General features: G+C 42.3%; 1 protein-coding gene across 1 annotated transcript in view; it reads left to right on the top strand.

The window, feature by feature from the left end:
* LOC109920363 (cullin-9) overlaps positions 1–26,646 on the top strand; it is a 186,665-nt gene that overhangs the window by 63,808 nt on the left and 96,211 nt on the right. The window contains exons 5-12 of the mRNA XM_048596632.1: positions 2,052–2,193; positions 11,342–11,532; positions 14,948–15,347; positions 17,242–17,642; positions 20,413–20,603; positions 21,882–22,105; positions 23,897–24,134; positions 25,874–25,979. Of these exons, the coding sequence (XP_048452589.1) occupies positions 2,052–2,193; positions 11,342–11,532; positions 14,948–15,347; positions 17,242–17,642; positions 20,413–20,603; positions 21,882–22,105; positions 23,897–24,134; positions 25,874–25,979 (1,893 nt within the window). The remainder of the gene's footprint in view (positions 1–2,051; positions 2,194–11,341; positions 11,533–14,947; positions 15,348–17,241; positions 17,643–20,412; positions 20,604–21,881; positions 22,106–23,896; positions 24,135–25,873; positions 25,980–26,646) is intronic.

The following is a 26,646-nucleotide window of genomic DNA, read 5'->3' as shown; positions in this document are numbered from 1 at the left end:
CCAGCTCTACACCTTGTTCTCTCAGATTCTCCAGCATCTGCAGTTCCTACTATCTCTGGAACAATATAAATGCAGGTTGCTTAGAAGAGTTATCACTGTTGTAGGATGCTAATGGTTTCAGTTGCACAATATCAATTGACTTGTTACAGCACCTCCTATTTTCCAAGCTTCCTGGTGCAGCTTCTGCATGATTCTGAAGCTTGCAGGACATTCTAGTGATTTTCCTCCATAAGCAGTAAACATGCTTGTCTATCCTATCTTAAGAAACCAGGTTACAATCCAACAGGTTTATTTGAAAATGCAAGCTTTCGGAGCTCAGCCCCTTCCTCAGGCATAGTGTGAGAGAGAGGATAAGTCACAGAATTTAAAATCGGCCTTCCTCCAGTTGAGAACTTTGATTTCAGGCCGATCCTTGTCCTTTTCCATCAAGTCAATTTCAGGACCACTCCCCTCTCTTGGAGTGCCTTCTACTTATTAAAATGCTGTCCTGGATTGGAAAAGTTCTGCTCCCTTTAAACCTTTCTCATTATGACTACCTCAGTTAATGTTGGGGTGGTTGAAATCCCATGCTATCACTACCCAATTACATTAACATTTCCCTGAAATTTATTTGGATATCTGATCTGTTTCTCTTGAATGGTTAGGCATATAGTACACTTCCACTGGTTTTTAACTTCTGCATCCATCGATTTATCTGCGTCATGTTGAAATTCTATGCTGTTGTCCTCACACTTTACAATGCTTTCAAATTTTGTATCAAATGCAAACTTGATATACAGTCATTGCTCCGTATCCACAAGGGTTCTGTTCCTGAGAACCTCTGTGAATGATGGAAATTTGAGTGTGTGTAGCTTGTTAAAAATAGGTTAAAAATCGCAGATACGTGTCTTTAGCCTGCGGGTGTTGATTTTTGTTGTTACTTATTTTTTGGCGCGGATAGGTGAATTCACACTTTGTGATTTTGTGGATACAGAGGATTTTACTGTATATCAAATAAAGCAGGGAGCTCCATATAAGTCGTGGGCAAGTCCATTATAAACTTTGCACCAGCCCAAAAAATATTCCATGACCACTTCATCTGTTTCTTATCCCTTACTCAATTTTGTGTGCATTTTGTAACTGTCCCTTTTATTCCATCAGCTATAACTTTTCTGGCATCTGTGTGGTATCATATCAAATGGCTTCTGGAAGTCCTTGTGTACCACACCAATAGCATTAGCTTGATTAACCCCTTCTCTTACCTCTTCAAGAAACTCCAGCAAATTAGTTCAACATGATTGCCCCTTAGAAATCTATGCTGGCTGCCCTGATCAACCTACCTTTTTAACTGTGACTTCCAGCTCTGTCCTGAATCACTGTTTCTCGATGTTTCCCATCACCGAAATGAAACTGACTGGTCTGTAATTTCTTGGCTTCACTTTGCAAGGCTTTTAGAACAACTGCATGATACTTGCAATTCTCCGGTCTTTTGGCTTCTTTCCTGAGTCTCGGGCAGACTGAAATATTAATGCTAGCGCTGCTGCCATTTTCACTCTGTCTCCCTTCAAGATCCTTGGATCCATCCAATCCAACACCAGTGCCTTGTCAGCTTTAAATGCCAACAATATATCCAATACTTCCTCCTTCTCAGTTTTGTACCTTTCCAGTGACTAAGTTTCATTCTCTGACACAGTGGCCTCAGAAGAATCCATTTCCTTGGCATTCATTCATGTATTTATGGGATCCCCCGCCGATGCCACCACATGTCCACGTGTACATCTCCTTGGTCCCTGAACAGCTACGTTCCTCTTTTTACCAGTCTTTAACTGTTGATATGTCTTGGGGACTTTGGTTTAGGAGGGTTTCAGCTACTTTGTGTCCTTGTAATGTTGGTTTATCTTTATTGAGAGGGTGTGGAATTCTGTTTTAAGGATTTGGTGTTTTTCAGAATTCATCAGTTCTGATCCAAGTGTGTTTTTATTTGGTCTGGATGAGAGCACATTGTGTGGTGGCTGCCTGAGAGATGACTGGATCCTGATTATTCACTTATTCGGTTGTTCTCTTATTTTTAGGTTTTCTGGCACCAGTTGAGTAGAACATATTGGGTGCACTGGCACATGATTGAAATCATTGGGGATGGAACAAGTGGACAGGTGGAGAAGGAATCACAGGAGAAAGCTTCATCACTGGCTGAAAGCCTTAAACTAACAACAGGTAACTGTATCAACAAATGAACATGCGAAAGATGCAACTTGGCTTGAGGGAGTTCCCTGAGGGAAATTGAAGGCAGGCAGGCCTTTGAGGAATGCAGAAGATAGCAGGGAAAAAAACTCAAACAAGGAATTAGGGCTAAAAGGGTCTATGAAATGTCCTTAGCAAACAGACTTAAGGAAAATATTAAGACATTGTATATGTATATTAAGACATTTTATAAGTATATAAAGAGCAAGAGAGTAGCCAGGCAAAGGGTAGGTCCACTCAAAGACCAAGGAGGGAATTTGTGTGTGGAGCCAGAGGAAGTGGGTGAGGTCCTTAACGAATACCTTGCATCAGTATTCACAAAGGAGGAGGACATTGTGGGTGGTGAGCCTAGAAAGGGATATGTTGATATTCTAGGGCATGTCAATTGGAAAAAAAGTGATGTTGGTGATTTGAAAAGTAGTAAGGCAGACAAGTCCTCACTAACCTGTTGGGATCTATCCCAGTATACTGAGGGAGGTGAGGGAAGAAATTCCTGGGGCCTAGTATGAAATCTCCTGTCAGAAGGAGAGATCCCAGAGGACTCTAAGAGGTACTGTATTCCTTTAAGGGCAACAGGGATAATGTGGGAAATTACAGGCTGGTGAACCTTGCATCAGTGGTAGGGAAGTTATTGGAAAAGCTACTTAGGGACAGGATTTACTTGCGTTTGGAAAATGTGAACTTATCGATAGGCAGCATGGCTTTGTATGATGGAGGTTGAATCTCTCCAACTTGTTTTTTTGCAGAAGTGACAAAGATGATTGAGGGCAGGGCGATAGATATTGTCTACATGGATTTTAGCAAGGCCTTTGACAAGGTCCATCGTGGCAGGCTAATACAAAAAGTGAAGTCACATGGGATCTGCAGTGAGCTGGTAAGGTGGATACAGAACTGACTTGGTGATGAAAGTCAGGGAGTAGCAGTGGAAGCGTGTTTTTGACTGCTGATGTTCGACAGGGACCAGTGCTGGGGCCCCGAGGATTGTTTGAAAAATGCATAAATTATTTGGGCGAGAATGTAGGTGCTCTGAGTAAGTTTGCAGACAACCCAAAGATTGGGGGGGGTGGGATCTGCTGATTGTGAGGAGGATCGCCAGAGGATACTGAGTTCTGAGGAAGGGTCACTTGATCTGAAACATTAACTGATTTTTCTCTACAGATGCTGCCAGATCTGCTGAGCTTTTCCAGCAATTTCTGTTTTTGTTGCTAGAGTAAACAGCAGGATATGGATAGGCTGGAGACTTGGGTGGAAATATGACGTGGAATTTAATCTGGACAAAAGCAAGGTGATGCAGTTTGGAAGGTGTAATGGCAGAACCCTTCGTAGCCTTAGCCCAGATTGATCTCGGCGTACAGGTCCATAGTTTCCTGAAAGTGGCAGTATAAGTGGATAAAGTGGTCAGGAAGGCATGTATAGCATTCTGGCTTTCATTGGTCAGGGTATAGATTGGCTAGTCATGATGTAGCTGTATAGAATTTTAATTAGGCCACATTTCGAATATTGTGTACATTTCTGGTCACTGCACTACCAGAAGGATGAAGAGGCTTTGGAGGGGGTACAGAAAAGGTTTACCAGGATATTGCCTGGTTTGGAGGGTATTAGTTTTGAGGAGAAATCAGACAAACTTGGTTTGTTTTCATTGAGTATATCAGAAGCTGATAGAAGTTTACAAAATTGAGAGGCATGAATAGAATGGATATTGGGTCTTTTTCCCAGGGTAGAAATGACAATTATTAGGAGGCATAGGTTTAAGGTAAAGGGGCGGTTTAAAGGAGATGTACGACACAATTTTTTTTTATAAGCGAGGGTGTTAAGTGCCTGGAATGCGCTGCCAGAGGAGGTGGTAGAAGTAGATAAAGTAGCAACATTTAAGAGGCACCTTGACAGATGTATGAATAGGCAGGGAATAGAGACGTATGGACTGCATAGAGGCAGTCTGTTTTTAAGTTTAGAAAGGCATCTTGTTGGTGCAGACTTGGAGGGCTAAATGGCCTGCTCCTATGATGGACTGTGCTTATTTTTTGTTGTTTGCTGGGAGAAGACCGAATTGAAATTTATTAGGGGGTTTGACAGGTTATGTGCAGAAAGGTTGTTTCCATTGTGGACCATCTAGGATCAGGGCACGTAATCTTAAAGTAAGGCATTGCATAGTTTGGGGACAGTTGAAAAGGAGTTTCTTCTCTGAGCGTAGTAAATCTGTGGAATACTTTATCGCAAAGGGCTGTCAAGGTTTGTTTGTTGACTAAACTCAAGACTGAGAGATTTTTAATCAGCAAGGGTTATGGGAGATAAATCAGGAAAATGGATTTGAGGATTATCAGATCAACTGTGATCTCATTGAATGGTGGAGAAAACTTGATGGGCTGAATGGCCTACTTCTGTTCCTCTGTTGTAAGGAACTTGGTGAAATTGCAATCACTAGGTAACTGGTAACGAGCAGTCTGATGTAGCTGCAAGCTGAAGTGACCATGGGTCCTGATGGACGACAACTTAATCTCTTGAAAGAGGTGATTAATGAGGTTGTGGATGCAATATTTCTAGTTTTCCAAAATATGATCAGTTCTGGAGATGCTCCATCAGATTATAAAGTAACAAATAACTCCTGTTTTTAAGTTGAGATGGGGGTGGCAGAAAAACAGAAAGCATATGCCTCAGCTTGATGTCTGCCATAGGGAAAATGTTAAAATTAATCATTATGGAGGCTATAGCTGGGTACAAACTTGGCTTAGGCAATCTCATCCAGTTCTGGTGTCTTCTCAACTTGAATTGCTGACAGGTTGTCCAATACCTACTCCTTACCAGCTTTAAAGCATTTATGACTGAGTTTCTTCCTCTATTACCAGAGCCTGGGCAACATTTGCTTCATGGATTAAAAACAAATGCAAAATATTCAGTTAACATCTCGGTCGTGCTGAATTTCTTCATCCTTCTGTGTAAACCCTGTTTGTTCCCCAGTCAAAGATTGGCAGCTAACATAAAGGAAACTCCCGACTTCCCATATTTGCATTACAAGGTAGTGAATGGCAATAGTGAATTGCTGTTTAGTTTTTGACATGTTGACTGAGAAAGGAGTCTGCCACATCGAATTCTTCAATTCCCTTATCATCATTACACATCTTTTTCATACATTGCATTTCACAGTAAGTAAAGGGCCTTTGATCGTTTTTCAAAGTTGATTTTTTTAGCTAAGTTCACCAATTTTTCTGCATATTTGTTTTGCCACCTCCTTCCAGTATTAAATGGTCAGTAGACTACACCTGTTAGTGTGATTGTTCCTTTATTACATTTCATTGAGATTCACATGGTTCCTTTTTTGTCTTGCTGTTAGTTATATCTGTTATTTGTCCTGCTATCTGGTTCGTGCCAAAAAATGTAGTTAAATTGAGGGAGGAAATTCAAAGAAACACAAATGCAAGTTAAGGAAAAGAAAATAGGCCAGATTGGATGTAATCTGTTTCATCAGAGAGAATAGGTTAAAGTACTGTCTACTAGGGCAATTTTGTTTGGGGAATTTCAAAAAAGGATGGAAGCAGATTGTACAGGTTTGGAGAACTGAGAGATTTGAGGCTATGGAGGGAAGATCTCCTGAGAGGATGAAATCCGTAATTGTCATGGGAACTAGTTGACATTTGTTGGTGGGGTTATGGCCGAGCAGGTGGTAATAGATGGGATTGGAGTGTTGGCATTACCTCCTAAGTAGAGGTTGGCTCATGAACAGCAGCTGCCCCATCCTCATCGATGGCTTGGGCTTGAGATTGCAGAATGCTGTCAGTTCAGAAGGAAATAAGTGTATGAGGGAGCAGAAATAGGTGATAGCCAAGTGGTATTATCACTTGATAATTAATCCCGAAAACCAGCTAATGATCTGGGGACCAGGGTTTCAATCCCACCACAGCAGATGCTAGAATTTGAATCCAATAAGAAAAAGTCTGGAAAAATTCTTGGAATTAATAATCTACTGACCACCATGAAATCATTGTTGATTGTCGGAAAAACCCATCTCGTTCACTGATGTCCTTCAGAGAAGGAAATCTGCCACCCGCACCTGGTCTGGCCTACGTGTGACTCCAGACCCATAGTAATGTGGTTGACTCTCAGTTGCCCTCTGAAATGGCCAAGCAAGCCATTCAGTTGTACCAGTTGCTACAAAGTCTCAAAGAAATGAAACTGGATGGATCACCAGGCATCGACCGAAGCACAGGCAAAGACCAGCAGAGACAGCCCTGTCGACCCTGCACATTTCTCCTCACTAACGTCTGGGGGCCAGTGCCAAAATTGGGAGAGCTGTCTCACAGACTAGTCAAGCAACAGTCATACTCACAGAATCATACTTTACAGGCTGTGTCCCAGACACTACTATCACCATACCTGGATATGTCCCATCTCACCGGCAGGACAGACCCAGCAGAGGTGGTGGCACAGTGGTATATAGTCGGGAAGGAGTTGCTCTGGGAATCCTCAACATTGACTTTGGACCCCATGATGTATCATGACTTCGGGTTAAACATGGGCAAGGAAACCTCCTGTTGATTACCATGTACCGTCCTCCCTCAGCTGATGAATCAGTACTCCTCAATGTTGAGCAACACTCAGTCGAAGCACCAAGGATGGCAAGGGCACAAAATGCACTCTGGGTGGGGGATTTCAATGCCCACCACCAAGAGTGGCTCGGTAGCAGTACTACTGATCGAGCTGGTCGGGTCCTAAAGGACATAGCTGCTAGACTGGGTCTGCAGCAGGTAGTGAGGGAACCAACAAGAGGGAAAAGCATACTTCACCTCATCCTTACTAACCTGCCAACTTCAGTTGCATCTGCCCATGACAGTATCGGCAAGAGTGACCATTGCACTATCCTTGTGGAGACAACGTCCCGCCTTCACATTGTAAACAACCTCCATTGTGCTGCATGGCACTATCACCATGCTAAATGGGACAGACTTCGCACAGATCTAGCAACTCGACTGGGCATCCATGAGGCACTGTGGGCCATCAACAGCAGAATTGTACTCCAGCGCAATCTGTAACCTCATGGCCCATATCTCCCACTCCCCCCGTTACCGTCAAGCCAGGGGATCAACCCTGGTTCAATGGAGAGATCAGGAGGGCATGCCAGGAGCAGCACCAAGCATACCTGAAGATGAGGTATCAATCTGGTGAAGCCACCAAACAGGACTACTTGCATGCCAAACAGCGAAAGCAGCAAGTGATAGAGCAAAGTGATCCCACAGCAACGGATCAGATCTAAGCTCTGCAATCCTGCCACATCTATTCGTGAATGGTGGTGGACAAGTCAACAATTCATTGAAGGAGGAGGCTCCATAAATATCCCACATCAGTGCAAAAGTTAAGGCTGAAGCTATTGCAGCAATCTTCAGCTAGAAGTGCTGAGTGGATGATCTACCTCAGCCTCCCCAGCATTTCGAATACCAGTCTTCAGCCAATTCGATTCACTCCATGTGATATCAAGAAACAATTGGAAACACTGGATACTGCAAAGCCGACATGCCCTGATAACATTCCGGCAATAGTACTGAAGACTTTGCTCCAGAACTTGCTGCTCCCCGAGCCAAGCTCTTCCAGTACAGTTACAACACTGGTATCTACCTGACAATGTGGAAAATTGCCTAAGTATGTCCTGTACACACAAAGCAGGACATATTACCCAGCCAATTACCGCCCCATCAGTCTACTCTCGATCATCAGTAAAGTGATGCAAGGTGTCATCAACAGTGCTATCCAGCAGCACCTTCTCAGCAATAACCTGCTCAGTGACGCCCAGTTTGGGTTCCGCCAGGGCCACTCAGCTCTTGATCTAATTACAGCCTTCGTTCAAACACGGACAAAAGAGCTAAATTCCAGATGTGAGATGAGAGTCACAGCCTTTGATATCAAGGCTGCATTCGACCGAGTGTGGCATCAAGGAGCCCTAGCAAAACTGGAATCATTGGGTATTGGGGCAAACTCTCCGGTGTTTGGAGTCATACCTGACACCTAGGAAGACGGTCGTGGTTGTTGGAGGTCAATCATTGCAGCTCCAGGACATCTCTACAGGAGTTCCTCAGGCTAGTGTCCTAGGCCCAACCATGTTCAGCTGCTTCATCAATAACCTTCCCTCCATCATAAGGTCAGAGCTGGGGATATTCGCTGATGGTTACACAATGTTCAGCACCATTCGTGACTCCTCAGATACTGAAGCTGTCCATGTCCAGATCTTGTTGCATTTGAACAATGTCCAGACTTGGGCTGACAAATGGTGTGACATTTGTGCCACACAAATGCCAGTCTATGACCATCACCAATAAAAGACAATCTCTAACCACCGTCCCTTGACAATCAATGGTGTTACCATCACTGGATCCCCCACTATCAACATCCTGGGGGTTATCGTTGACCAGAAACTCAACTGGACTAACCACATTAAGCACTGGCCACAAGAGCAGGTCAGAAGCTAGGAACACTGCAGTGAGTTACTCATCACCTGACTCCTCAGAGCCTGTCTATCATCTACAAGGCACAAGTCAGGAGTGTGATGGAAAACACCCTACTTTACTTGTGTGCAGCCCCAGCAACACACAAGAAGCTTGACACCATCCAGGACAAAGCAGCCCGCTTGACTGGCACTATATCCACAAGCATCCACTCCCTCCACCACCGACACTAGTCGCAGCAGTGTGTACTATCTACAAGATGCACTGCAGAAATTCACCACAGATCCTCAGACAGCACCTTCCAAGTCCACGATCATTTCCATCAGGAAGGACAAGGGCAGCAGACATGGGAACACCACAACCTTCACGTTCTCTCCAAGCCAGTCACCATCCTGACTTGGAAATATATTGCAGACCCTTCACTGTCGCCGGGTCAAAATTCCCTCCCTTATGACATTGTGAATCAACCCACAGCAGTGGACTGCAGTGGTTCAAGAAGGCAGGTCACTACCACCTTCTCAAGGGAAACTAGGGATGGGCAAGAAATACTGGCCAGCCAGCGACACCCACATCCCACAAATGAATAGGAAACAGTGGTTCATGTAAGACTTCTCAATGAGCAAATTGAGAGGGCAAGGGGCAACAGGCAAATGCTTGAGGTGGGGGTGTAAGGCTTTGAAGCTAATGCCGTTGCTTTTTATATCATGAGTGAAAATTAACGAGTTTTATGAATGTAACTATTTCAAGGCATGGTACCAGTGGACACATTATTGAACACTTCCAGCTCAAGCTCCAGACCCATGCATTCTGATGAATTAGGATGAACACAGATCCTGTTGCACATTTTATTCCTGGGGTAAGAAGGTCAAAGGGATGGGGTTGGATGATGTTGGGAGCGCGCAAGCCCAGGTCACTGAATGAAATAGGAGCAGATGGCAGACATGGTTTATGCCCAGAGTGTGCTAACTAGAGCTTGGCTGTTGATGGGAAAAGTTTAATGAGCTCACTCAGGTGATCAGGGTATCTGAATGCACTTCTACTTCATGTCTTGCACTGTTCAATGCATCGTACCTCAATCACTGAGTATCTAAGAGTACAACGAAATCTTGATCAGATGGGCTAATAGGTTTTATTTGGGATAAATGTGAGGTATTGCATTTTGGTAAGACAAATCAAGGTAGATATTATGCAGTTAATGATAGGGCCTTAGGGAGTGTTGTTGAATAGAGGGACCTATGGGTGCAGTGGTACTGCAGGTAGAAAGGGTAGTGGAGATGGCATTTAACATCCTTTCCTTTATTGCTCAAGCCATTGAGTACAGGAATTTGGACTTCCTGTTGCGGCTGTACAGGACATTAGTAAGGCCACTTTTAGAATAATGCATGCATTTCTGGTTGCCTTCCTACAGGAGCGATGTTGTTAAACTTGAAAGGGTGCAGAAAAAATTTGCAAGGATGTTTGCCAGATGGTTTGAGTTATAAGGAGAGGCTGGATAGGCTGGCACTTTTCCCTGGAGCTGTTGTGGGAACCTTTTAGAGGTTTATAAAAATCGTGAGGGGCATGGATAAGGTGAATAGCCAAGGTCTCTTCCCTGCCATAGGTGAGTCCAAAACGAGACAGCATCAGTTTAAGGCAAGAGGGGAAAGATTTAAAAGGGATCTAAAAGGCAAGCTTTCCATTCCAAGGGTGGTGAGTGCATAGAATGAGCTGCCAGCAGAAATGGTAGAGGCGAGTACAATTACAGCATTTAAAAGACATTTGGATGGATATATGAATAGGGACGGTTGAAAGGGATGACAAACACAGGCGAATGGACTAGTTTAGTTTGGGGTACCTGGTCGGCATGGATGAGTTGGACCAAAAGGTTTGTTACCATGCTGTATGTTTCTATGGCTCTGATTTCCTTTGATAATGGGACGTGGATATCCCTGGCTAGACTGGCATTTTTTGCCCATCCCGACTTCTCAGGGTAGTTAAGAATCATTTACTTTACTGTGGATCTGAAGTCATATGTAGGCCAGACTAGGTAAGGAGAGTTCATTCCCTAAAAAGCATTAGTAAACCATAAAGGAGAGATTAAAATTTCCTATGTGGGGTCACGAGTACAGTATAAGAGCTGTTCTTGAAATAAGTAATGGTGTCAAAGCAAAGGGGCAGAAGGATCCAGAGGGATGCTGGTACCCTTGAGCTGTTCAGCTTGTGAAAAGCAGTTTTGTTAAATGCCGAATGTGATGAAGGGTGAAATTAAACTGATTGTATGGCTTTGCGATGGAGTGAGTCAGTACTACTCCAAGGGTTGATGATAGGAATTAGTGATAATGTAGTTGAATGCCAAGAGTTGATGGTTAGATTCTCTCTTGTTGGATGTGGTCATTGCCCGGCACTTGGGGCACTAATACTACTTGTCTCTTACTCTCGAACTCTGTTCCCTTCTGGGTGATTCAATTCTGCTGCTTCATCAATCTTTCTTCAGTTTCTTTTTTGTTTTCCTTTGTATTTGAACAATGTTGCACAGTGAACAACTTGGACCTCCAACAGTAATTCAAACCTTTTGTTATTTTGAAGGTGAATTGACCTATCTCAAAAACTGATTTTTCAAAGAAAGCATTCACGATTCTAGTGAAATGAGAATCTCCAGAGAATACACTCACTTTTTCAAGCTGTATTGTAATTTTAAAAATGTTGTTTTCCAGTTGCCCAGACGTTTTTCCATAAGCCACCAGGTGGATTATACTCGCTGCCTTATCTGTCGGAGAGCATTGCTGAGGATTCCTCTATGCTCAGCCGCTCAGAATGGTGGGAGGTGCTTTTCTTCATCAAGAAGTTGGAACCAAAACAGCAGCAAGAAGCTATTGACATCATTAGACAGAATTTGGAAGATCAGGTCAGAATGAAATGATGGCTGAAAGCCAGGAGATGCATGGTTTGAGATGCAAGGTTTGGCTGTATCAACCCAAATCTAGAATGTCATTGCTGCTGTGGATAACCACCTTGCCAATTTAATGTGACATTCTAATAATTTTTTTAAAAATCCATTAAGCTATAGTGATCATATTAGCTTTGCTTAAGTCTGTTGTCTTTTCCTTCGCTAACAGCCTTGTGGGTTGTCTGCACCAAATGAACTGCAGCAGTTCAAGAAGGCAGTCTCCACCACCTTCTGAAGAGCAGCTTGGGATTAGCAATAAACGCTGGCCCAGCCAATAGAATATTCAACTGTGGGAATTGGACAATGGAGTCTAATCCTGTAACCTATTTTTTAACTCTCACTTTGCAGCAGGTTTGCAAAATGCAAATCAACAACTGGGATCCTGGCTGATTGTCTTTGGGCTGTGGAAGACCAATTCAGGATTCTGAAGCGATTTTGTTTTTTCTCTTTTGCACACATTTTGCGAGTGTAAATCACCAGATGAGCATTTGTTGTAGATCCCCAGTTGCTCTCGACGGTGTTGATGAGCTACCTCTTCAGACTGTATCCATCTGGTCAAGCTATTCCTACAAAGCTGTTTTTAGTTTTATCTTGTATGTTTGATAGAAGTGAGTGACTGTTGGGCCTTTTTGAAAGGCAGTTGAGAATGAGCCATTTTACTTCAGATCTAGAGTTTGTGTGTAGCTCAGACCAGGTTAAGAACAGCAGGGGAGGTGACAGCCTAGTGGTATTTTTACTCGTCTCTTAATCCAGAGGCTCAAGCTAGTGTTCTGGGGACCAGGATTTGAATCCCATTATGGCAAATTGAGTCTAATGACCATGAAATCACTTGTCGTTTGTTGGAAAAACCTACCTAGTTCTCTAATGTCCTTACCTGGTCTGGCTACATGTGACTCCAGATCGTCAGCAATGTGGTTGACTCTCAAGTACTCTCTGGGCAATAAACGCTGGCCTGGCCAGTGGCACCACATCTTGTGAATGAAAATATAACACCTAGTGAATAAGATGGCCTTTAATGAGAGCACTAGTTTTATGACCACAATTACTAGTATTAGCTCTTTAGTTCAGTCATATTTAATTCAGTGTAAATTCCCCAGCTGCCATGTTGGGGCCTCATGCTGCTGGGTCATTAGTCCAGGCGTCAGGATTATAGAGAGTAACATAACTAAATGCTACCATGTGCAGTGTAGCAGGCATCTTACAAAAAAGCAAAGAGTAGTGGGAAACGAGTAAACTGGGAAATCTTTAAAGGCCAACAGAAAGCCACAAAAAAAGTTATAAAGAAAAGTAAGATTATGAGAGTAAACTAGCTCAGAATATAAAAACAGGCAGCAAAAGTTTCTATAAATATGTAAATCGTAAAAGAGTGGCGAAGGTAAACATTGGTCCTTTAGCGGATGAGAAGGCCAATTTAATAACTAGGAATGAGAAAATAGCCAAGACATTAAACAGTTATTTTGTGTCAGTCTTCACAGTGGACCGAGAAACTATCATTATCACTAAGGAGGCAGTGTTGGGCAAGCTAATGGGGCTAAAGGTAGACAAGTCTCCTGGCCCTGATGAAATGCATCCCAGGGTACTAAAAGAGGTGATGGTGGAAATAGCAAATGCGCTGGTAATTATTTACCAAAATTCACTGGACTCTGGGGTGGCTCCCTCAGATTGGAAAACAGCCAATGTGACGCCACTGTTTAAAAAAGGAAGTAGACAAAAAGCAGGTAACTATAGGCCAGTTAGCTTAACTTCGGTAGTGGGGAAAATGCTTGAATCTGTCATTAAGGAAGAAATAGCAAGACATCTGATATAAATTGTCCCATTGGGAACACCCAGCATGGGTTCATGAAGGGTAGGTCATGTTTAACTAATTTGGTGGACTTCTTTGAGGACATTACTTGCATGGTGGACAATGGGGAACCTGTGGATGTGGTGTATCTGGATTTCCAGAAGGCATTTGACAAGGTGCCACACCAAAGGCTGCAACATAAGATAAAGTTGCACGGTATTACAGGTGATGTATTGGCATGGATAGAGGATTGGTTGACCAGTAGAAAGCAAAAAGTAGGGGTAAATGGGTGTTTTTCTGGTTGACGGTCAGTGGCTAGTGGTGTGCCTCAGGGATCAGTGTTGGGACCGCAATTGTTTACAATTTACATAGATGATTTGGAGTTGGGGACTAAGTGTGGTGTGTCAAAATTTGCAGATGACACTAAGGTGAGTGGTAGAGCAAAGTGTGCAGAAGACACTGAAAGTCTGCAGAGGGATATAGATAGTCTGAGTGAGTGGGCAAAGGTCTGGCAGACGGAGTACAATGTTGGTAAGTGTGAGGAATAACAGCAAAATGGACTATGTTTTAAATGGTAAAAAATTGCAGCACACTGCTGTACAGCGGGACTTGGGTGTCCTTTTGCATGAATCGCTGAAGGTGGGATTGCAGGTGCAGCAGGTGATTAAAAAGGCAAATGGAATTTTGTCTGCTATTGCTCGAGGGATGGAGTTTAAAAACCGAGAGGCTATGCTGCAGCTGTACAGGGACGTGGTGAGGCCACACCTGGAGTACTGCGTGCAGTTTTGGTCTCCTTACTTGAGAAGAGATATACTAGCACTGGAGGGGGTGCAGAGGAGATTCACTCAGTTGATTCCAGAGTTGAGAGGGTTGGAGTATGAGGAGAGACTGAGTAGACTGGGATTATACTCATTGGAATTCAGAAGAATGAGGGGAGATCTTGTATAAACATATAAGATTATGAAGGGAATAGATAAGGTGGAGGCAGGGAGGTTGTTTCCGCTAGCAGGGGAAACTAGGACTAGATGGCATCACCTCAAAATAAAGGGAAGCAGATGTAGGACTAGGGTCAGGAGGAACTTCTTCACCCAAAGGGTTGTGAATCTGTGGAATTCCCTGCCGAGTGAAGTGGTTGAAGCTACCTCGCTGAATGTTTTTAAGGCAAGGCTGGATAAATTTTTGAACAGTAAAGGAATTAAGGGTTATGGTGAGTGGGCAGGTAAGTGGAGCTGAGTCTTGGGGATCAGCCGTGGTCTTGTTGGATGGCGAGGCTGGCTCGAGGGGCCGGGTGGCCTGCTCCTGCTCCTGGTTCTTATGTTCTTGTGTTCATATCTCCCTGGTTGAGGTCAGAAAGTTGTGGAAGTTTGGTGTTTTGGCCCATCTGACTCTGTTTCGCTTTACTACATGTGAAGTATTAGCTGGAGCTCTATTGAAATGTTCGAATCAAAAACGTTGATAAAATATAATACAAAGTTAAAATAATCGTGAAGTGTCATGTAAAGTTAGAGATATCAACATGTCGTTATTTATTTAGAATACGAGTTGTCAATTACCGGTAATGTTTGAATCCGTTTTGAATCCCTTCTGCAGATTTCAGAAATTGATGAGAGTGTGTTGATTCAGTTGACTGTACCATCAGAACTTGCACAGAAGCTGCTTCAGTTCTTGAGACCCTTTTGCCCTTCGGCCTACCTGAATGATCTAGAGTGCTCCCATGTTTATACTAAACACTACTTAAAGAGGAAAGGGCTGGATCAAGACAGCCTCTCAAGTGCGTTAACCAACGTTGAATATGTTTCCCTGCCTGGCACCGCTGGTTCAGTTGTTATGGGATCATCTGTCTCCCAGTCGAAGAAAGCCAAGAAAGAGGTTTCTCCAGATACTACAAACACCACAACTATTTTAATCAAAAATGATGCTGCACAACCACTAGAGATGGGAAAAATGGAGGAGTTGGAGCTACCTGATGATCTTGAAGAGAAACTGAAAGGTCAGTGTTCCTGGTGCTGGGGAGAGTCGGGGTCTGATTTTTACGTCCTTAATTTTCTTTTCTGTTTTATGGGATGTGGGCATCATTGGTTGGGCTGGCATTTTTGACCATTTATAATTGCTTTTGAACTGAGTGGTTTTTTAGCCATTTCAGAGAAATGTTGAATATCAACCATGTTTCTACTCACCAGCTAATGTAGTAAAACTGTACCCAATGTAACTCCCTGGGCATAAACATGTGGAACAGCAGCATATGTGGGTGTTGGTTTAAAATCCTGACTTAACTGGTTTTATCTCCACTGTGGAAGACAAGTATGCAGGCACTTAGTGCTGTTTTTGAAAATAAAATGCTTTGGCCCAATCTAGTTATTTATGCAATACAATATTTAAATATCAGAAAATAGTCTCTGATGTTGCTGCTTGGAACCTACCATTCACCATGTGCTCTCTTGCCTTGTTATCACAGAGTCATAGAGCTATACAGCAAGGAAACCCTTCAGTTCAACTCGCCCATGCCGACCAGATATCCTAAATTAATCTAGTCCTATTTGCCAGTGTTTGGCCCATCCCTCCAAACCCCTCCTATTCACGTACCCATCCAGATGCCTTTTAAATGTTATAATTGTACCAGCCTCGTCCACTTCCTCTGGCAGCTCATTCCACACATGCACCACCCTTTGTGTGAAAACTTTGCCCCTTAGGTCCATGTTAAATCTTACCCCTCTCACCTTAAACCTATGCCGTCTAGTTTTGGACTCCACTACCCTGGGGAAAAGACCTCTGCTATTCACCCTATCTATGCCCCTCATGATTTTATAAACCTCTAATAGGTCATCCCTCAGCCTCTGATGCTCCAGCTGCAGGTTATTCAGCCTCTCCCGATAGCCCAAACCCTCCAACCCTGGCAACATCCTTGTAAATCTTTTCTGAACCCTTTCAAGTTTCACAACATCCTTCCTGTAGCAGGGAGACCAGAATTATTCCTCAAATGCATCGTGTCACCCAGCGCATCAGGATTAAATTCCATTTGCCACTGTTCTGCCATCGGAACAGCCCATTTTCATGAGTCTGTCGTGTAAGGTTTGCCTCCTCACTATTTGCTGCACGACCAATTTTCATGTCATCTGCAAACTTGCTGATCATGCCTGCTACATTCACACCGGGATCGTTAATGTGCACAGCAAACAGCCAGGGATCTAGCACTAAACCTTGTGGTGCACCACTGGGCATAGGCTTCCAATCATAAAAACATCCTTTGATCACCACTCTGTCTCCTGCTTCGAAGCTCATTTGGAACCAGTTTGCCAAATTGCCTTGGATCACATGGGCTATTACCATCTTGTCCAATCTGCCATGCAAGACCTTGTCAAAAACTTTTTTGAAGCCCAATTTAAACTATATCCACTGCACTAACCTCATCCATACATCTAGTCAACTCGGACACTCAATCAAACCTGTCAGAAATGATCTCCCCTGATAAAGCCATTCTGACTAACCTTGGTCAAACCTTGCTTCTCCCAGAGGAGATTAACTCTGCCCCTCAGAATTTTTTCCAAAAGTTTCTCCACCTTTCCAACAATAGGAATAGTTTCTACTCTGTCCAGATCACAAATGATCTAGAGTACTTCTGTCAAATTTTATCCTCCAGTTCCCTTCTGTAAGGAGAGGTCCCCAGTTCCTTCAATGCTGGACACTACAGTTTTGAAAGGATATGAAAACAATAGAAAAATTTGCTCCAGGGACATGCGATTGCAGTCCTGTGGATAGATAGGAGGTTGAGCAAGGTTTTAAATAGTAACGATGAAGCTTGTGAATGTGCCCCAGTGAAGTCAGCTGCTGCTCAAGCTGTGAAATCAGGGCCTAACATATACTAAGACAATTGTTTCTCCCCTTAGTTTTCAGCTGCCCAAAAGTAACTGGACGCAAGACGAATTTGGAGAAGATGGGGGAGGTAGTAGAGATCATGAAGAAGTCAAACTCTGAGATCAGTTTGCAGGTTGCAGGTTTCAAGTTCATTACTAAAATGTTGGAAGAGGACAGCACGCGGGAGAAGGTGGCTCTGAAAGTGGATTCTGGCCTTAATCAAAGGGACAAACTGATCAAAGTGCTTGTGGAAGAATTGACCAGTTTGTCCAAGGAAAAGCCCCTGGTTGTCACCTGTTTGCGGCTGATTTACATCCTGATGCAGCGATATGACTGGAGAGCCTTGTTTGCCACGGAGGGAGGAATCAAGAGTGTTCTTTCCTGTATGCAAGAGCACAAGAATTCAGCACTTGTTCAGCAGGCTGCTCTAGCTGTAAGTTCCTAACTGAGAAATGCTTCCCTCTCTTTCCTTTCCCCCTGAAGAAACCAGGTACCTTCTATTTCTTCATTATCTACTAATTTTACAAGATGCTACTGCAAGAGTATTTCGAGATAGATGTATTGTTTTTCCTTCAGCTCAGATAACAATTTTGTCACAGCTTTATGGTTACAGGTTGATGGCCTGACCTGTCATACTCATTCTACCTGTTTTACTAAGCAAAGTTATTAAAACAAACTTAAAACTCTAGTGCAAGATCCCACAATTCTAACCCAACAAATTAAAAATCTGTAACCCCTGTAATGGTCATATCAACTGGAATTTATACATACCAGGCCCTGGTTTCTGTTCTTTCCCAGTTCAGTTCTATCCACTGTTATTTCTAGCACTGGGATATTTGAATGGCAATTCTTCCTTCTGACTTAAAATCTCCGTTTGTTGAGCATGATGGATTGTTGCTACTTTTGGACATTAAGACACATTAGCATATGGAATGGACTTGCATTGCGGTGAGGGGAGAGAATCAGCACTGGGGAACTAGCCAGTAACACCAGCTGGAAGTTGTGCATTGCTGCTTTAACAAAATCAGTTTGCTGGAAGGAGTGGTGAAGGGAATGTCTCAGCCCGGTTTTATCAAGGGGAGGTCATGCCTGACAAATCTGTTAGATTTTCTCTGAGGAGATAATGAGCAAGTTTGACAGAGCGTGCCAGTGGACATGATCTATATGGATTTCCAGAAGGCTTTTTTACAAGATGCTGCACAGGAGGCTGCTAAATAAGATGAGCCCATAGTGTTAGGTCAAGGAACTGGCATGGATTGGCTGACTGGCAGAAGACAGAGTAGGGATAAAGGGGTCGTTTTCAGGATGGCAGCTGGTGTCGAGTGGAGTTCTGCAGGGGTCAGTGTTGGGATCACAACTATTCACGTAATACATTAATGATCTGGATGAAGGAACTGAGGGCATTGTTACAGATGACACAAGATAGGTGGAGGGACAGGTAATGTTGAAGAAGTGGGGAAGCTGCAGAAGGACTTGGAGAGTGGGCAAATAAGTGGTAGATGGAACACATGGTGAGAAAGTATGAAGTTATGTACTTTGGTAGGAGGAATGGAGACATAAACTACTTTCTAAATTGGGAAAGGTTTCAGAAATCTGAAGCACAAAAGGACTTGGGAGTCCTAGTTCAGGTTTCTCAAGGTTAAGATGCAGGGTTCACTTGGCATTTAGGAAGGCAAATGGAATGTTAGCATTCATTTCACGAGGGCCAGAATTCAAGCGTCGAAATGCACGGAGGCTGTATAAGGCTGTGGTCAGACTGCATTTGGAACATTGAGAAGTTGAAGGCTCTGTTTCTAAGGACGGACGTGCTGGTGGTGGAGGGGGTGCAGAGGATGTTTACAAGGATGAAGGGCTTGTCATATGAGGAGTGATTGAAGACTTATGGTCTGTACCTGATGGAATTTAGAAGGGTGGTGGTTGTGGAGCTCTGCTTGAAACTTAGAGTACCGAGAGGCCTGGATAGAGTGTACATGGAGAAGATGTTTCCACTAGTAGGAAACAGTAGGACCTGAGGGCACAGCTTCAGAGTGAAGGGATGACCCTTCAGAACTGAGATGAGAAGGAATTTCTTCAGTCAGATGGTGATGAATCTGTGGAATTCATTGCCACAGAAGGCTGTGGAAGCCAAGTCATTGAGTGTATTTAAGACAGTGGTTCTTGATAAGTATGGGGATACGAATCAGGGTTATCCAGGGTTATGGGGAAAAGGCAGGAGAATGGGGTTGAGAAACATATCAGCCATGATCTAATGGCAGAGCAGACTTGATGGGCTGAGTGGCCGAACACTGTTACTATGGGGCACAGATAAGACAGCATCTTCCTAAAGAGAGATAAACCTCTGGTCTTCAGAATGAGTGCAGCGGGAAATGTACTGATAACATAAGTGCACTTATATTGCAAAACAACGAGGTGCAGGGCAGATTGAACATCTTCACCAGAGAACATCCAATTGATTGTACAGCTATTTATTTTTACCATTTGTGATTAATTTCAGATCCAAAGCAGTAATGATGATCTGACCCCTCTAGCCTGGTTAAATGGTCTTCGGTGTGTGGGTGAAAGGGTGGTTGGACTCTGACAGTATATCAGAACTTTGAACTTTGTGGTCTCATTTGCTTTCTGTACTATTTTAAATATGCTATAATTGTTTTTTGTCTACCACACAGTTAGCAGGAAGGAGATAAAATGGGTTGCCAAGTATTAGTATAATGGCCATGGCTCAGGTAGCATGTGAAGTCTGAAGGTTATGGATTCAAACTCCATTCCCCAAACCTGAGTACAACCTAGGCTGGCCCTCCATTGCAGTACTGAGGGAATCTGATAGTGTTTTTACCCTCTTGGATGGATGTGAAAAATTTACTTGCAATAATCTAGAAAAACTGCAGAACATGGTACCTGGTGTCCTGGCTAATTTTTTCTCTCAAGCAACAGTGCTAAACTTAACATCATATTGTTTTCCTTGTAGTCTGAGGCTTTGCTGTACATAATTTAATTGCTGCATTTTCATAATTGCAATACTAAGTACACTTGCAAAGTATGTCATTGGCTGTGAAGTGTTTGGTATGTACTAAGGACATGAGAGATTGAAGGCTTTTCCTTATAAAACTAGTGACAGAAATATCCTTGCAACAATACCTTTTCTGCTTTTAATTGTTTAATATAGTTAATAAATTAGGACACAAAGCTGATGCTTGTCTCAACAGGCTCTGAAAATCTTGACTGGAGCCAGCAAATATGACATGCGAACTAAAAGTGTTCGGCCTCATCTGGCAGACGCTGATGCCCAGATCATCCTTGAAATCTTTGCCAGTATAGGTTCAGCCTCTACCCAGGATTCCAAAGGGCTGCTCAGTGTTATTCCTGCTGCTGTTGCGAAAATGATGAACACCTCAGGGTAAGGAGCATCCTTAAGACACACTGTTTCATTGGTGTTTGTTATTTCTCTTGAGCATCTACACTTTTTCCTGAAGTTGAGGCCTTCGAAAATTCTCCTACCTACAATAGATGGCAATTGCAGTTGACCTCTTCCTACTCCCTGTGAATGCTTGTTATCTTCTGACAGCTGCTTATGGAGCTTCTCCCAGTTCAAGTATTTCTGCCAATTATCTACAGGCTATTCAGCCCTGGAACCAAGTGTCTGCATGTGTGCTTTCTGGTGAGAATTACGAGATTGTAATAAAGAGCAGGAGTGTGATCAGATTTCTTCTATGTTTTGCTTCATGCCATGTCAAAAGTACTACGTAGTCAAGTGATCATGACAAAAGGCTCAGTACAAGCCAGCAGTTGAATCAGGACAGATTTATATGCCATGAATTCGAACTTGGCAATCAAATGGCACCTTGAGTATTGGGTGAGCCATTGATGATTTGCAATTCAGGGATATTCCTTATTTAATCTGTATTCTAATAGCACTTTTTTGTTTATTGTGGTTGTAAACTAAAGAAGTTCCCTGAATAGTGCCAAATCCATTATTAATTTTGGTAGGGTTACTGTGTATATTTGTTGTTAAAACAAACTTTGCTTGCTTCCTCTCTTGATCCTCAGGTTTGAATCTCTCCTTCCCCACTTCATCCTGCTGCCCTCCCCCACTTGCCATCACCTTTTATTTACCCACTGACTGACCTCCCTGAGCCTCCCACATCCTATCCCTCTTACTCCTGAACATTCCCTGTGGATTTGGGCTCAGAATGGAAGCAGGGAAAAGGAGGGAGAGAAGTAGGTGGTGGGAAATAGCAAGCAGGAGAATTGGGTAGTGAAGGTAGTAAGCGGGTTGGAAGGAAAGACTGAGTGAGGAGGACATTTGGTCAGTAGATTCACGGCAGCCTAATAAGCGCATAAGTTGCCCATATCAATGTTGCCTTAAGGGCAAATGAGTTTTATTTAACACCTTTTCCTTTACTTTTGTTTTAGGAACACGGAATGCTATATGAGCGATTTTTGTATTTATTGAATAGATTTGAAATTGTATTCTTCAAGAAGTGTTGAAACTGTCTTGAGCAGCAAATGTTATACTCTATTTACACATTTCACTTGGATGTTCTATCAACCATTGGATTGAAATAAGTCCTTAGTAAATACTGACATGATATTGCCATCATGCAGAATGATGTGGACTCGCCCAACATCTTATGGTATTTTGCCCTTTAATTGCTACCATATTCTTTCATTCTAGGTGTTCCTCTGCAGTTCAGGATGGCTTGTTAATTGTCATTATGCTGGTTTCTAATCACAAAAGTCTTGCAGAGTTATTGGTATCTTGTGACATCTGCCCAATTCTGTATAGCTGTATTGGAAACGGAAGCAGTTCCACAGGCAGTCATCAACAGATGCTAGCTATCATGGCCCTCAGTAACATCTCTCTGAACCACAAACTCTCCACTGGAATTGAGAATAAAGGTAAAAGAAGTTGGTGCTTTAAAATACTGTTAAAATATAGAATAGTTCCTGCATGTAGTGTTTGTTCAGCTAAACATCTTAATCCTGGCAATCTTTACTATTAAAGTAGGAAGGTTATGCTTCCGTTACAAAGGGCAATGGTACAACTACGGCTGGAGAGCTGTGCACAATATTGGTCACTTTACTTAAGGAATGATGTAAATGCTTTAGAAGTAGTTCAGAGGAGGTTCACTTGATTAAAACTTAATGAGTAGATCACCTGAGGAAAGGTTGGACAGTCTAGGCCTATATGTGATGGAATTTAAAAAAGTTAGAGGTGACTTGTTTGAAACCTACATGATCCTGAGAAGTCTTGACAAGAAACATCCTCTCCAGATGTAACTTATAGAAGAATCCAGAGCTAGATCTTACTGTTTAAAAGTAAGGGATTACCCATTTTAAATAGTGATGAGGTTTATTTTTTTCATGGTTGAATTCTTGGAACTGTCTTCCTAAAATGTGGTGGAAGCAGAGTATTTTGAAGGCGTGGGTAGATAAGTTCCTGTTAAATAGTGGCTGAAAGGTTGTTGTTGATTGGAGGGAGTACAAATTTGAGGTTACAACCAGATCAGTCATGTTCATTTTGAATGGCGGAGCAGGCTGAAGAGGCCGAGTGGCATACTCCTGCTTGTTCGTATTGTTTGAATGAGCCATTTGTGTTCCTCAGTTTATTGTGCCAAAACCACCTCACTATTTACAAGGCATGAGCCAGGAGTATGGTTGACCTGATTGGATGAGTGCAGCTTCAGTAATACTGAAAAACCTTGATACCATCTAGGACAAAACCTGTGCGATTGGCACCTCATGTAAACCTAAATGTTCATCGTCTCTGTCACTGGCATCTCTAATTGCAGTGTTTACCATCTACAAGATCGACTGCACTAACTTGCCATGGCTTTTTCTACAACACTTCCCAAGTTTGCAATCTTTATTGTCTAGAAATACAGGGCAGTATGTACATGGGAACATGCCCACTTGCACCCTTCATGTCACACTTTGCAGAGATGGAATATTTTGTCTTTCTTTCGTTATGCTTGTGTAAGATCCTGGAACTCGCAACTCTAATAGCGCTGTGGAGTCCCTTCGTGACGACAGTGATTTAAGGCAGTGCTGCATTATCAATTCACAAGTCTGACTCTCTCAAGGATAAACACTAACTTTAATTAGTTTTTTCAATAGGATCTTCATCACAATCCACATTGATCAAGCACGTTAGCTTGTTGTCTCATACATCTATAAAACCTCTTGGGGAATTTTTCTTGGGTTCAAGCTGTATAAATACAAGTTGCTGCGATCAAGCCTGTTATGTATTCAGTTCATTGTTTGAGATGAACTGTTTACTGGTTTATTGCTTTCTTAAGGATTTTGGTGCATTTTATTGGAAGCAAATGCTGGTATTTCTTAATTATCCTATTTCTCAGGTTGCAATTTGTAGCCCTGAGCAAATGAGCACTGTTGATAAACTTAATGATGTTGATTATTTTAGATGTAGGTTATTTGCCCAAAAAAAAATTCCAAATGTTTTACGTTGGATTGATCTGAAATTTCTATTGAAGTATCTATAGATATTAAAATTCTGGATTAATATTCCACCAATTGAATTAATGTGGGACAGAGCTGAAGTATAATAGTTAACTTCAGTGACTCATGTTTTAATTGCAAGATCATTTCTAAATAATTAACTGACATTTCCCTGTAGGGGATACTTGTTCACTGGTTGAGTAATAGTGAAGTTATTGTTAAATGTTTCAGGATCAAAAGAGGCTTTAAATCTAAAGGATGCTGAATTGAAGATGCTGCTTGTGAGTTTAAAGGAGCAGAGTGGTGCGAAAGAAATCATTCTTTCACTGGAACGTTGGATTTGTGATGAGACAACTGGGCTGGAAACTCAGATTGAAGACATCATGAAAGATAAAGAAGCCTTCCAGTCACTGTTGCAGGGATTGGACCATTTCCGCTCTGAGAAAGCTGTGCAACAAGCTATCATACGGTATGTAATAAAGTATTGAAGCTAATTGTTTAGATAAAATCTGGCTGGATACAGAGTAAAGCTTCCTGTACTTCAGAACAAGTTTCTCTCTTAACCTCATCAGAACTTTGCTCTAAACATGAGAAAAGAACTCCAGACTTAGTGGGAGAATGATTGCCCTTGATAGCAAGAGGTCCCAGCAAAATTGAATTCAGTGGGAATCAGGGAAAGCTGTCCATTATTTGAATTGTACTAAGTATGAGAAAATGCTTGTGGTTTTTGGAGATCAATCATATTAGCTCCAGGACAATGCAACAGAAGTACTGTCCTCAACCGTACCATCTTCAGCTGCTTCATCAATGATCTTCCCTCCATCGTATGATCAGAGGTGGTAATGTTTGCTGAAAATTGTACAATGTTTAGCATCACTTGTGACTCCTCAGACATTGAAGCAGTCCCATGTCCAACATTCAGGTTTCGGCTGACGAGTGGCAAGTAATATTCATGCTACACAAGTGCCAGGCAATGACCATCTCCAATAAGACAGAATCTTGACCATCTCCTTGATGTTCAATGGCATTACCAGTGCTGAATCCTGCAGCATCCATATCCTGGGGATTACCATTGATCAGAAATTGAATTGGACCATCCATGTAAATGTTCTGCCAACAGGAACTGGTCTGAGGCTTGGAGTTGTGAGGTGAAAATCTCTCTTCCCATCTCCACACTGCCTGTACACTAAATTCAAGGCACAGGTCAGGAGTGATGAAATAGTCCCCACTTGCCTGGATGAGTGCAGCTCCGACAACACTCAAGAAGTTTGCTACCTTCCAGGGAAAAGCTGCACACTTAATTGATCCCTCTTTCACCTTATTAAATATTCATTTCTTCAACCACTGATGCACAGTGGAACAGTGTGTATCATCAACAAGAGGTACTAAAGTAACGCACCACTCTTCCTTCGACTGTATCTTCCAATCCCTTGCCCTCTGCCATCAGTTTGCTACCACCATCCCCAGGGCAATTCTAAATGGCAGTAAATGCTGCAGTAAGCAATATGCACATGCCTCCAAAGAACTTTGGGGAAAAAAATAAGCTCAGCACTGAGAACATTTTGTTTTGAACCCTCCGTATCATCATCTTGTCAGTCTGCCAATGTTCTGACACATATTTGTCTTCAAGTACCTTTTTTAAAGACCATTTTTGATAATTCATACCACTGTTAAATTGGCCTAACCCAAAACAAAATTTTTACCTATGTCTATTATTTTTATTTATTCCAACTCCATATCTAGAACATCCTCATCTGAGTTTGCTACACATTCACTAAAGAAGTTCTCTCAGGCAATTTGAAAATTATGCACCCTATATAGCTTATTATACTGACATTTATCCCAGTTTTGCCCACTAGTTCAATCTTGATAGCCTAATTTGTTGATTCTTACAGCATATCATCTGCGTTAGCAGCTGTAATTTGTTTCAACCAGGATTGTAACCATCTCCCTCCACGCTTGTTCACATCTGAACATCTGTAACCACAATGCTGAGCTGTCATTCCTATAAGTCCTTTAAGCCATAATACTGTGTTTCCAAGTTTCTATCTGTACCCTCAGCTCATTTACTTTATTTACAGCACTTCTTGCATTGAAGTCTTTACCATTAATCACTGAACAGTTCATTAAATTATTTGATTGCCCCTTTTGGGTTTGATGAAGTCATAAGTTTAGCCTTGAATAACCTCTCTTGTTTGGGTTTTTTAGAATTTTGAGCAAATTTTTGGATAATTATCTGGAAGACCTGTTGCCCTGGCATGAAAGCATTGAACCATGTTTGTCATCCATGACTGCCTATAATAATGACAGAGAGGTATGATAGAAATGTTGTAATTTTTCTTGTTTATCCTGCTGTGTTTGTTGGTCTACTTCTACCTTCTAAGCCACTTTGATTGTAAACTGTGCATCCTTTCCATCTATGTCTGCACTGTACTGAGATCAAGATTCAGTCCACTGTCTCTGATTCCACTTCAGTTTTTTGCATCTGGCTAAAAGTAGTGGCGCCTCTTGGTAGTCAGTTTTCCCATCACCTTTGAATAGACGTTGAGCATTCAAGTTTGGTATTGTCCCTCTTGGCTCTCTTTCACTTCGGTTTTGTTCTGTTTTTATGCATTTAATCAACGTTTCTCAATTATTTAAAACTAAATGAAGTAGAATACTTGTATTTTCTTGTGATGGTTTGGAAAGTTAATCTGACCTACTAATATAAAATTCAGCTATATTTTGCATATCACGTAAGTGGGAGTTTTGAGATCTATCTTAAAGAACGGTTATGTAGCGCCATTATGTACTGATCCTGCCAAGTCCTGAAGAACAGGACTATTATGCTGGATGTGTGGTCAGTGATGAGAATGAGAAAAGAAGGTAAAATCTATTTTCCGTTGTCCTGTCAAATCTGTCACTCGTGAATCAGTCCACGAACATATTGGTGGGATTGACCATTGTACCATTGTGGATTATAGATTCCACCAATTTTCCCA

This window comes from Rhincodon typus, chromosome 5, assembly GCF_021869965.1.
Source record: "Rhincodon typus isolate 14 chromosome 5, sRhiTyp1.1, whole genome shotgun sequence".
Classification (NCBI taxonomy): Eukaryota; Metazoa; Chordata; class Chondrichthyes; order Orectolobiformes; family Rhincodontidae; genus Rhincodon; species Rhincodon typus.
Note: the sequence above shows the minus strand (reverse complement) of the source record. Positions and strands in the feature narration are given on the sequence as shown.